At 36.5% G+C, this 12,906-nt stretch overlaps 1 protein-coding gene across 6 annotated transcripts in view; it reads right to left on the bottom strand.

The window, feature by feature from the left end:
- CDK13 (cyclin dependent kinase 13) overlaps positions 1-12,906 on the bottom strand; it is a 46,865-nt gene that overhangs the window by 20,157 nt on the left and 13,802 nt on the right. For all 6 annotated transcript variants that reach the window (XR_009486956.1, XM_059849729.1, XM_059849722.1 and 3 more), the window contains exons 3-6: positions 11,690-11,857; positions 11,283-11,422; positions 9,217-9,387; positions 671-860 (exon numbers count right to left, since the gene is read on the bottom strand). Coding sequence is in view for 5 of the 6 variants with exons in the window: in XM_059849729.1 (XP_059705712.1) it covers positions 671-860; positions 9,217-9,387; positions 11,283-11,422; positions 11,690-11,857 (669 nt within the window). In the remaining variant the exon portion in view is untranslated. The remainder of the gene's footprint in view (positions 1-670; positions 861-9,216; positions 9,388-11,282; positions 11,423-11,689; positions 11,858-12,906) is intronic.

The raw sequence follows: 12,906 nt of genomic DNA, 5'->3' as shown, positions 1-12,906 counted from the left end.
CCTTGCTCTTATGTTGCTTCCTGGATTTAGTACTCCAGGTAATGATGCACAACAGTTGGTAATGAAGTCACCCACTATCCTCACACTGGCTTTTTATTTGTTGCTGCTGCTGCTGCTGCACACTGAAAACACCACACTTACTAATATGATTTGTAATTACCATGTGTTAAAGTAGTAAGAAAGAAATCCTTCTCCCCCTTTGACAATAGCCATAACTGCAAGTTAAGGCATGTTTGAACATGCCTAGTCAAATAGTCTTTTAAAGCATTATCCTGACTGATGATGACAAGGACCTCAGAACTGTCATGAAGAACCAGCCTAGCCACAATGCCATCTTGAAATGAGATGGCAGAAAGAATACACTTCAAACACATCCTACAATTCTGTTTTAATATATTTAAGCTCAGATAATTTTCCCACTGTACTCCGACTTAGCAGGATTAAAATTTAATCTTTTTTTAACATAAATTAAGTTTAACACACAGCTGCAGGCTCCAGTCTTAAGCAGGAACATTAAAATTAGTTGCAAAATACTGTAAAGAAACAAGGCAATTTAGAAAATGAGTTTTGCTAATGACTCCAATCAGGTGAACTGTGAAGACTGAAATAACGATTTAAAGATGTTGTTAGCATACAATTTTTGTTATGTATTTTTAAGTAATATCCATACCTATTATTTAGTAGAATATTTGAACATTTGATATCTCTGTGCAAAAAGTTCTTCTTGTGGCAATAGGCCAAGCCCTCCATAAGCTGTCTCATAAAAGATTTAATATGATTTTCATTAAAATGAACCAAACCAGATTCCAGCAGTCCCATCAAGTCATGGTCCATGTATTCAAATACCAGGTAAAATGCACCTACAAAAAGAAAGTGAAAGGGTAGGAGAAACAGAAAAAGTGATTTTATAGCAGTCCAAAGCATTGTTGTTGCCTACTTTTTAAAATCAGAAGCATTTTTCATACAACTACTTAGGTTTTCTGCAGTATTTATAGCTGTATCTCATATCCAATTAAATACAGTACAGTAAAAAGTTTTAATGAATTGCTGTTCAATATAAACAGTTATACTAGTCAAATGTTTGTGAAAAGAAAAATAATGTTACCACATGGTGCTTTAGTCTAGATGAACATGTGCTCTCTCCCTATAGCTCTCAATCTCCATCCATTTTATTTCAAGAAAAATTAACTGTGTTAATATTACCTATGTAAAGTTTGGAGAGGAAATCTAGAAACAAAATATGTACAAGCATTATTGTTCATTATTGTTCATCTCTCATGACTCAGTGATTAATTTTTTTAAAGATTTCCATGCAACTGGGTCAGAAATAAGCTGGCCCTTCTCTAACTAAAAATACCTATAAGACAGGATAAAATGAGAAAGCAGATCTAACTTACTAGTAACAGCAGTTCTGCAAAGACAGACTTCGTCTTTTAAGTTGCCACATGCATACATTCAAGCACAAGAGAATCTGGTCTTATCTTACATTGCCTGTGTAATTCTAAAGCCATTAAAGGCAAGGCTCTTCGATATGCATAAGCACACTTCAAGAGGAAAAGTGTTGAGTAACTCAGAAGTAGCAAAAACCAATCTCCAATACAACCATTCCCAGTACAATCTACTTTTTAGTGCTGCATTCTTTCCCCTCTTCACCCAGGGACACACAGAACAGTGCAGCCCCTGCAGAATGAAGTAAGCAATGCAGAAACCACATTCAAGTGGGTCTGTCTAGCTTGCATTTCCAAAACCTCCTTAAATAAATCTTCCACTACAAATAGTTTCTACCCAACAAGAACTCATTATACGTTCTTGTTCCTAAAAAAGTTTAAACTCAGAAACTAGTGAAAGTCTTGGAGCAATAATGAGAAGTCAGCTTGATAGAAGCTGTACACATACACACCCACATTCTAATGAACTGATTCCTTTTCTTGTTTAGTAGCTGAAAAGGGAAAAAAGAATGCTAGGTCCATCTGCTGTTCAGGAAGAAGATTACTCATAAACTAAGTGTTAAACCTGTAACAATGATTAGCAAACATCAGCTAAAGCAGCTCACTGTTTCTGACTTAGGCCTTTTTGTCCTGTTGCGTATTATACAGAGAAAGCAAAATACTCATTACAAAATACCCCTGCTGTTCTGTGGAGAGGGTGTGAAACAGGAGGTGAATCAAGCAGGTACAACACAATCCCATTCACTTCACAAGGAGAGAGGGAAGTATTAAAGTCCATAAAAGTATAAAAAGTCTGCTGTGTTACTATTTGCATAACTGAACTCACCAATCCAGTTCACCAGTTTAACACGGAAAAGCACAGAGGCTCCTAATCTTGGTATTTTCAAATTAGATAGCTGGCAATCTGCTGTCAGATCTACTTCAACGATGACTGAAGTATGAGCCATGACATATTTTTAAATGCCTCAAAACAAAACACCTGATATTAGTACTGCAGTGTAAGAAAAACCTAAACATGCCCTTCAGAGGACGTCAGCTCAACAAAACTGAATGAACACCAGTGAATATTGGTACCTTCCTGCTCTGGAGTACAAGAGAAAGTTAACTCTGTCATGGCAGCTGGCTGCATGTGTGTATATGACAAGGAGAAAGATTGACTGCAGAACTGTTTAGTGAGAACAGCTGAACAGAGACCTCTTGTTTATATGCAAAGCAGGATCCATGCCTTGAGCAATTTCCTGCTCTGTCACTAACTCCCAGGATTTTTTCACTGCTATTTATGCACTATAACCAGCAATCACAATTGGTACCCCCATGCAAGAAGGACAGCTGACAACAATAGAGAAGATTCATAAACAAAGCAGTACCTGGGAGGTGACACCTGATTATTTACATTCTCTGCAACTTTTATTAGAAAATATACAGTAAAAAAGGATAAATGCTACATATTCCTTCCTTATGAGATCAAGAGCAAATGTACAGATTCATTGCACTTGCACATTCTTGCCTATTTCCAAACTACACATTATTAAAATCTGTTAAAAAAAAAAAAACTGGTAAAATCTTCATTTAGTATGAGAAAATATGAAAATTAGACTATTAACCTTGGTAATCTTACCATTCAAGCCTGATTTTCAGTATTACTCAAGCTATCAAGCAAACTCAAGTGGAACTCCTGTTAGTTTATTCCTAGACAAACATGGCGCCCTTTTCTGACAGAGATCTGTAGTTTCTGTCAACAAAATCCGTATGTTATTCCAGACAAAAATTTCAAATTTTCATTGTTTTTCATCACACTGGGGGATTTGATCCTCCATAAAAGGGAAAGCAGCTAGTCATTCAGGAAGAAGGAAACAGTCATGGAAGACATTACAAATGAACTATGCACAGGCAGAAGTGTGCTTACTACAGCTTAGTCTGAGTTCAAGTTCATAGCATACTTTAGTTCTATCAAAACAAATGCCACACAAATATGCATTTCTCAAAAAAGGAAACATAGCAGAAAAAAAAAATAGTTACTTCTTTTATGAGGGCAAAATATTTTGTAACTTGAAGGTTACATTTTAAAATGATGTTTTACTTAATGCCAGCTTCGCCCCATTCTCATTTTGGGAAGTAGTGCCATAAAAACACCTAAAGCAAACTCACAGTAAAGTGCATGCAATTCAAATGAACTCAGAATTACTTACTTGACTTTAAAGTTCTTCATCTTACTGCTGTTGTGTTAAAGACCTACACTTCCCACCCGTGGGGTGGGAGAAAGCCTAGTCCATTTCTACACACTGCAACAAAGCACTAACAGAAGGGTTGTGTCCTGGGTGGCCCACTTCTTTCACTAACACCATGAAATTCATCTACTGTCCTTCATCTCCTGAGATAGTCAGAAATCCTAACATCACTACACGTTGACAGAGCAGCAGCTGGAACAGCTGAACAGCAGGAACACTGCGTATTTCTGAATATGGGATAGCTGAATCTATTAAGGAGGTACACAATAAATAAAGGAGATTCACATGGAGGCAAATAATCCTCACCTTACTCCTTTTGACTGCCCTTAGAAAAATGCACCTTTCTGACCATTTTGTCAGTTAAGACTGATGGAGTTCCACAAGTGAGATATCAATTTAGACTAATTAAAGGATTAACACATCTCCTCCTCTTGGTCATATGTTTCAGTTAATGGAGCTCTAACAGAAGTAGCTTCTTAACACATAAGAAGCTCGGGTCTAATGCAGTAAAGGTTTGCATACAAGAGAGCTAACTCTACAAAACAGGGCACTAATGATCTGCAATAAACACTGGATTTTCTGAGAGGCCAAAAAATACAAACAAAACATGCTTTGCATTTTTGTGACACAGACAGGCTCTGGATTTCTTTGGAGTGTCTTCAAATCAGACAGATCCAACAAAACAGGACCCCATTTGTTCCCAAAGATACAAGTGCTTCAGACTTGGGAGGGGAGGGTGGTGGTGCAGGGGATAATGATCCAAAAGCCTCCATAGATGATAGGTTTTAAACAAGTATTTTCCAAATGTAATTCAGAGGAAAGGTGCTCAGTGTTTCTCAAAATATCTGACTAGATAAAGATCTGAGGACCCAGGAGACCAAAAAGGCCTTATTACATGCAAATTTAAATTCAATTCTAGTATAAATGCATTACAATAGTATCTTGAAATACAGAAATGCTTTAAAGAGCCTCCAGTATCTCTGCCTAGTTCAGTGCATAGTACGTACAATGCTGAGAAATACATTTTCAACATTTGTTCTGTACTCAGTTTTTAAAATGAAACTCCATCAGATTTTAACTTTGCTACTAAGCCTCCTCCAGCTTCTTCAACGCAATACACAGATTATTCTTACTGTTGATTAAGTTTAATTAGATTACATTTACTATTTTATTTCCTTAGCATTTCTCTTCCAGTACTCATGATCTATTATTCCAAGAGTTTTATACAGGATTTCATCAACCACAACCTGGAAACTAAAGAAGAAATTGCCCAACAATTCCTTAAAAAGTTCCTTACACTTAAATTCCTTAAAGCTCCTTCAATAGACAATTGTCTTTTTGTTCAATTTAGGTATTATTAATCTATTTTCTGATTGCCAGAACAACAAATATAGCCATAGCTGGTGAATTAATCCCTTAAGAAAACATTGCTGCTACACTACTTTTTTACATTTTCACCCAATATTAAGTTTCTACTTAATGATAGTGTTATTTTCCCCTTTCAACTGCATTTTCCTCTTGCAGGAACTCCACATATGTTCTGAAACAGGGATACAAGCCAAGAACATACAGAAGCCCTGGGAGTAAATACTCTCCTTGTTTTATCATGTAATACAGGGAAAGAAGGAAAAAAACCCTCAACAGCTAAACCAAAACCTTAAAGCAGACAAACAAAAATCTTTGATTAATAATTAGAGAGTTTCCTCATTTTGACATGGAACAAGTTGAAAAGCCACACAATTAGATCTGCACTTATTCCAGTCGAAAGCCCAGTACAGCACACACAAATAGGAAGCACCCTCAAGCAGTCACACTGTTCCTGATAACTTAGCTCTAGCATGAAAAGTATTTGGGGTAAGTTTTTATCACCTATTTTGGGAGCAGCGAGGCAAGCTGTAGAGCATTAGAGGTTGCTGAAATTCACGCCTCTGCTTTTACTCAACTTCCTAGGAAACACAGACAAAACCAGCTACCATGTAACATTGACTACATGACTGCTGTCACAAACTCCTTCCAAACCACAAGATTTTAGAATAAGTACTTCTTGACAGCTCACTACAGTGAGAAAGTAACCTGTCAGTCATATTACAACATACTGCAGAGTCAGTGTCCTCCTGTACTATAGTACTGTCAATATAAATACCAATTTCATGCCTGAAAAGTTTGCTGATTTGTACTGCAAATCAATTCAAAATTTAATCTAAAGTAAACTTAGATCTTAAAATTAATTACAGAAACACACATACATAAATCAGCAATTTACAGACACACTGGAAAAAAAAAAAGGAAAAAAAAAGAAAAAAGAAAAAACCCTTAAGCTGCAATGTTAACCAGATCTTTTATTATTGGTGTCCATGTCAAGTTTTACATCCTCCCTCAGGTTAGCGAAAACATCTATCCCAGTCAAAAGCAGGAAGGGATGTCAGGCAGTACACTTACTGTGTTTACATTCACAGCAACAAAAGCTAAGTCAGGCATCTTCTGTTTGTTTAGTAAAAACAGATCATGTCAGTCCCATAGCTATATTGTTGAGCACTTGCAAACATCTCCCAGTTGTTAGAGGCAACTGAGAACTGAAGAAGCATCTCAAGTGCCCAAAGTAAAAAGATATACACCAAAGTCATATAAATTATAGACACACAAAGGAAAAATACCAAAACTGACAACAGCTCAAATTGAGAAAGCATTTTCTCAATAATTCATTTTTTAACTGATAAGGTGGCTCAACACACAAAAGACTGAATACAACCTCAGAGTCACAAGAGCTCCCATCATTAAGTTTGGGTGTTCACCTATCTCCCTCTGAATGATAGGTAGGTGAGAAAAGCCTAAAAAAGAAATAAAATGAATACTCCTTGTAGCCACACCCAACATATATCTTTTATCTATCAGGATTGTGCCAGAGAATCAAGATGTTACATTACTAATTAGTAATCAGTAATGCAATTCTCCAACTTTATCAAGCACATCTCATGTATATTGAAGACTGCAAAGTGAACAACTTCTGATACTCAGAAGACAGACCCATGTATCACCCACTCTGCTTTGTATATACCCAATCTATACAAACAATAATCCTGCCTAAGGTGCTGACTTCCACTGATGGAGGGAAATGCACTTAGAAAATTTGTAAGACACTGCTCCAATGAGTTACACTTCTTTTGCTAACAGTTAGTAGAGAAAGAATAAACCCAAAACTATCTATCAAAGCTGTTCACGTCTTTAAGTTTATAGTCCAAACTGGCCAAGATAAAACACAGATATAATTTTTTCCATTTTCTTTGTTGAAAATATTGAGACAGGCTTTAACATGAGGAATGAGCAATCCTCTCTCTTCCAGACTTTTGAGTGTGCCATTTAAAAACATGTAATGCAGCTCAAAATACCAGGACAAAGTTGTACAAGCCAAGCTATTGCTGGCTCGCAGTGCAATGTTACTGTCTTAAAAAGTATCCTCAAATCAAGTGCTGTAAAGTGGGCCCAACACTTACATTATTGACAGAAAACTGAATGTACTGTATAATAAACTAGTGAGATCCAACGAAAAAAAAACCCCACACTGCCTTAAGTGAGAAAGCAGATGAGTACTATGTCAGGATATGATACACAGCCTTTGAAACAAAATTAACTTCACTCATAATAACTAGAAAAACGTGATAGCAAAAATGCTCTTATTCCCTACTCTTCTAAGTGGCACATCAGCAGGGTTTTCCAAGCCATATTTCAAACATATGGTAAACACGTAACATACATTAAGCATAAGCATGTTCATCATATAGGCAAAACACCCTGCATTTACTGTAACTTCTGCCTGTTGTAAAATACCACTACCACTTTTCTAATGGTTCCTTGTTAAGCAGCCTACTTATGTATTTGCTACAATTTACTGTGAAAATGACCAAACTTCCTCCCACTTGCATTCATCCCCTGCACAGACTACAATTTGGCCACAACTCAACCATAAATCTCTATCTCACAATGAACTACTCGTTAGAGAAATAAGGAATACAGTGCCTGAAAAAAACCACAACTTCCATTTTTTCACAGAGAAGTTGTAACAACAGTCTCATTATCCTGCTAACGTTTTCAAGAAACTATCAGAACTTACTCAACTATCAGAAATTTATTCTAGCAGAATAGAACAGAATTCTTCTCCAGAGACACCCCTGCCCTCGTGAATGTACAGAAAATGTACATGTTGTAATATGCTGCTAGAAAAAAAGAAATTAAATCAGAAGTAATATCAAAAGCACAAACACAGACTTGGACAAAAAAACCCCATTTGAAATTTACTATTCAATTCTAAACACGACACTAAACAGAAAGAAAGAAAATTCATTAATGAGTCATTATGTACTAAGTCAAGACTCAGTGTGGTCCTATTAGCCAAGTAGGTTACACCTAATTAAAACTTTGTGCAAGATTCATATACAAAGACTAAACTGGCTGTTGCAGACTGTAAGGATTTTGAGTGGAGCCTGACCACTGAACCTGGACAACTCTCGAGAAACTCTTGCTAGATACTTCCCACTTTTAAGCATGTCAATGCTGTATATGCTTTAAAGCACATACTCTCCATATTATACTCTCCAAAGATGCTAGGAAAAAAAAACAAACGAATTCCTGCTTCATATCCACCTTCTGAATGTTCATATCACCTGGTGTTTCAGTGGGCCATGCAGTACACACAGCATTTTCTATCTGCACTGCTGCTGGACATGCTGTATAGAGACTCGGGGACGGAGAGCAGGGAAGAAGGACAGGTACTACATTCCAAACACTCTCCTAAACCAAACTATGTAACAAATTGCCCACAGGACACTAAAATACCTCCAAAATGATAGGTTTGTAACACTTAGACCTAAAATGAAATGCCTCCAGGGGCAAATACCACCCAATATCAGAAGTACCAAGAAACAACACATTTTCACTCTCTCTGCTTTAATCTCTAGACTGAGCTTGAAGCAATTCAAACAAGACAGACTTAAAGGAACAAAGAGTAGAAGTCTACAGGCCTTCTCTCTGGGGAAAAACACTACCACTGTACAAGTCTTGCTTTTCATACTTTTAATTTACTCTTTTTCTAGCCCACAAAACACAAGTGCCTATCATCAAAAAAGTAAGTGAAGAACAATTAATATAAAACCAAGGCCTAAAATGAAAAACATCTCTTCAACATTCAGCCTACTATACTCTACATGGTGTGAGAAAGTACTAAAAAAAAAAAAAAAAGTTTAACAAAAGCTTACCATTAAGAGCTTCCTATTATTGCTGTCCTCCCTAATCCATGGGTGTCAAGGAGTCAAACATCTACTCCTCTACAGCAAAACCACAATCAAGCAGTACATTTTTTTATCCCACAAAATATTGGCAGAAAATGTTTCTATAAGCAAAATGCATACCTGAGTTAAATAAAATACCTCATCAAGCATCACAATTTGCAAACACATTTTTTAATGAAGTGTAACTTTAAATCCAGCATAGCAGATTATCACATTAAGAACATGTCCAGAAAGAGCAACCCCTGTTAGCATACATACCTTTGTCCTTCTTGAAGTCTAAAGCATCTTCTTTATCCGTCACTATTTCCTTCATGTTGATAATGCTTTGATGATTAAGCTGTCGAAGAATCTTAATCTCTCGAATAGCTGTAATTGGAAACCCTTCCTTCTCATTATCCAGTCGTACTTTCTTCAGTGCTACCATCTCCCCTAAGAGAAAATTTAAATAAAAGCCATTAAGATTAGCAACCAAACCATGGGATTTAGTATTGATTTGTATGTTTGTTTTTCAAAAACCCTGAGGCTTGCACCAAGCACCATGCTGAACAGAAATCAGCATCACATACAGAAGCAAAACTACAAATGAGAATTTTCAGCTACACACACTATAAAGGCTATCCTCCTTCCTCCTGCACAACTCATTCACATATCCGAACATTCCACACTATGTCTGCCAGTAGAGAGTGATTATCCGCAGCAGCTTTAGAGACAGACACCTGTGACTGCTCTGGATTTCTTAATACTACATTACCACTGGTCAGAAAGCATTTATCTAGCCAGAAATACTATGCAGCTCAAGATATGAAGCAGATTACTAAAGAGTCCTCAAATTAATCAGTATACTTTCTACAAGCACAAGTGGCACTGCCATTTTTACTGTGAGGAGATTTTCCCTAACTATTTTACTGCAGGGTGGGCTGGATCAACCTGGAGTCTACAAAATGGCAGGAGCATGATCTACTCACGATGGAAGATGTTCACAGACCACACATGCTAGTTGAGTCATTTTGTTCTTGAAAGTTTATTGCTGTGTCTGGCAAGTTTGACAGCCCAAGTATCTTTGTTAGCTCTAAAAAGTACTTACCTTACACTAACTTACACGATACACTCACAATAGATCATATTCTAGCATGACACCACATCCACTTGCTCTGAAAGCCCATTACACAGCTTCTTCTAAGGTATCTCAAAGGCCATAATGCCATTCTCCACAGAGGATTTGAATCCAAAGCTAACAGATTTGCTTGCTGTATCTGTACGGATGCCTTCAATGCAGAAAGCAACAACTTCTATGGGAGGGGAGATTAAGAGATGACTGTGACGCACAAATAACCTGAAGTTTGCCAAAAAGGCAATATGGTCATGACAGGATTAAAATGCAAATATGCAAAGAGGAGTATCTCAGGAGATCCTAACACTGATTTGCAAAGTTTCTCAAGGTAGAGGCAAAAATCTGTGATAACTCAACTAGAACTAAAGTGGAACTGAGACAAAGACAGGTAAAGAATAAAGAAGGAATTATAATCACACTGCTTATTCTTCTGGAGATCAGAAAGAAGGAACTGAGGCTGGTATTTGTTCCTATGGGATCCAGTTACTGCTGAAGTAGAAAACTGTCCAGCATTCAAAGCATGCCCAAATAAGGCAGAAGGGTAAGAAATCATGGAAAGAACTACTAACTAATCACAAAACAATCACACAGCATACAGCATATATAAGGAATTTGGATAATCTATTTAGAAGTAGTGACAATATTATGTATCCTACTGGTGACTGCTCGTTCATCTCAGCAATATTTTAATATGAAATTAAAAAATAATGTCATTATTGTAAAATCAGTTTCATTGCAAGAACACCCCATGTGCAATTCTTCACAGCTGTGTTGCACAGAAGCAGATTCTTTTCCTGCTATGAACTACTGACTACTGGAGTACAAACAACTATGACCAAGTTTTATGCATAGCTTCTTTCACAGTTACATCCCTTTACAAATTTCATTACAGTTTGCCAACCTGTCTTTAGCCTCTCTTCTTTACTAGTTCAACTTTACACAGACCATCAAAAAGCAAAAAATAAGAATCAGAATTTAGGACTACTCAGCTACATTTCAGCCACAGCTTTACAGAGAAATAATTTTCCAATGCAGCAAACAGTAATTTCTGATTTAGACAAACGCTAAACTTAAAACTGAACACACCAACAACTAAAAAACTTCCAAACATAACAGGGCAGAATACCACAAATTTTACTCAATATAAAACAAAAACCAAAACCATCCTCTTCATTTAAAATTGTAAAATTACATTTACCTTTTTTGAACCTACCTGTATCTTTATCTCTGGCTTTGTAAACTTGCCCATAAGTGCCTTCACCAATAATACCAATGATTTCAAATTTATCCACACAGCGCTTTCCCCAGTCTATTTCTTTTTCTTTTGTTTCACCATGTCGTGGTCCACATATTCTACAAAGCAACAAATATTTTTAAGAATACAGCTAGTGTATCTAGACATTGTCTTAACTTTGAAGACACCCTCAACACTATTTGAGACATTATTAGTTAACTGTCTTATCACTATTAAGTGGCAATAAAACCATGCAGTTTGAGTCAAGCCACATTAATACTAAAAATGTCAAAAAGTAGAACTCTTTTGACAAGAATATATTTTAAAGAAACTATTATTATTTCTACTTGCTTGACAAGCTTTTAAAAAAAGTTTAATAAACATACTTTGGTCTTCTCTTGCTATGTAACTGAACTGCTGGTTTCTTTTCTTCAGGACTTTTGGGTACCTCAGCTCCTCCAGGCAGTTCAGGTGGAAGTGGCAAGTCTGCAAGCAGATGGCGAAGTTTCTTCTCTGTTTCTTTAACCGACTTCACTGAAAGATTTTCTCTCAAACTATTAAAAAAACCATTGTTTTGCTATTAAGTTGAAGATAGTAGAATATTAGCATAAAGGCAAAACTTATTAGTACTATTTAAAAAAAAAAATCCTAGACTGTCAATGCACCAACATTTGAAATCTCTGCTTTTAAAATTTGCAGGACTTGGATAAATGACTCAAATAGCTCTTTGGAAGATGTACAGTTAACAACCACAATTCCACAGAACTGTGAAAGCAGACATTTCTGGTGAAAGCTGAGGTAAGATGACACAAGAAGCCTTACCAGGCCAGATTTCTTCTGCCACATAAGCCTCCTTCCGAGCTTATGGCCTAGACGACCACAAATATTTAGAGCTCAGGTGCTGCCAGACATCAAAAGTATAGTGGTAAAATCTGTACTCTGACTTCCCATGTAAGAGAGAAGATCTGACTAACCCAGTTGTCTCTAAAATTGGCCATCACAGTTAATGAAGCCTCATGCTTACATTAACACTGCCGGGCATTACAAGGCTGTCCACATCACCTCATTTACAAACTCTCATTGCATACATCTGCTGAAACACTCCAGATTCAACACATTTCTAGTGATCAGCATGTATACCAAGTGAGAAAAAAAAAAATACCAGATGAAAAAAATGACAGTGATTTCCTGACATGGGTTACTGATATCTGGCTGATTTTTAACCAATCATAATTAGATAAAAAACAGATACTGTTCATCTTTGTCTTGAGAAAAATCCCCAAACACAGATACAGCATCTTTTAACAAATACACAATGATCTTAGAAATGCTCTTACTATTCTAATGGGGAATCATAACTGCTGCAGGATTTTTTTCTTAAGTACATGGCTCAATTTTACCAGAACTTATTTTAGTTAAGCAAGATTTGTTCAGCTACTGCATATCCAGTAATTTTAAAGCCATGACCATCTCTAAACTTTACATAATTGTTTCTGTCCTACAGGACACTCACACAGTAATTTCCATCACCATATCAATAAAATTTAAGTCATGCTTTGAGGGGACATTTACCAAGTTAGCTGCATTTGCCAAATGGCACTAT

The sequence above is a fragment of the Haemorhous mexicanus genome, chromosome 1, assembly GCF_027477595.1.
Source record: "Haemorhous mexicanus isolate bHaeMex1 chromosome 1, bHaeMex1.pri, whole genome shotgun sequence".
In the NCBI taxonomy this organism is placed as follows: domain Eukaryota; kingdom Metazoa; phylum Chordata; class Aves; order Passeriformes; family Fringillidae; genus Haemorhous; species Haemorhous mexicanus.
The sequence above is the reverse complement of the archived record's forward strand: the minus strand, read 5'-3'. Positions and strand labels throughout refer to the sequence as shown.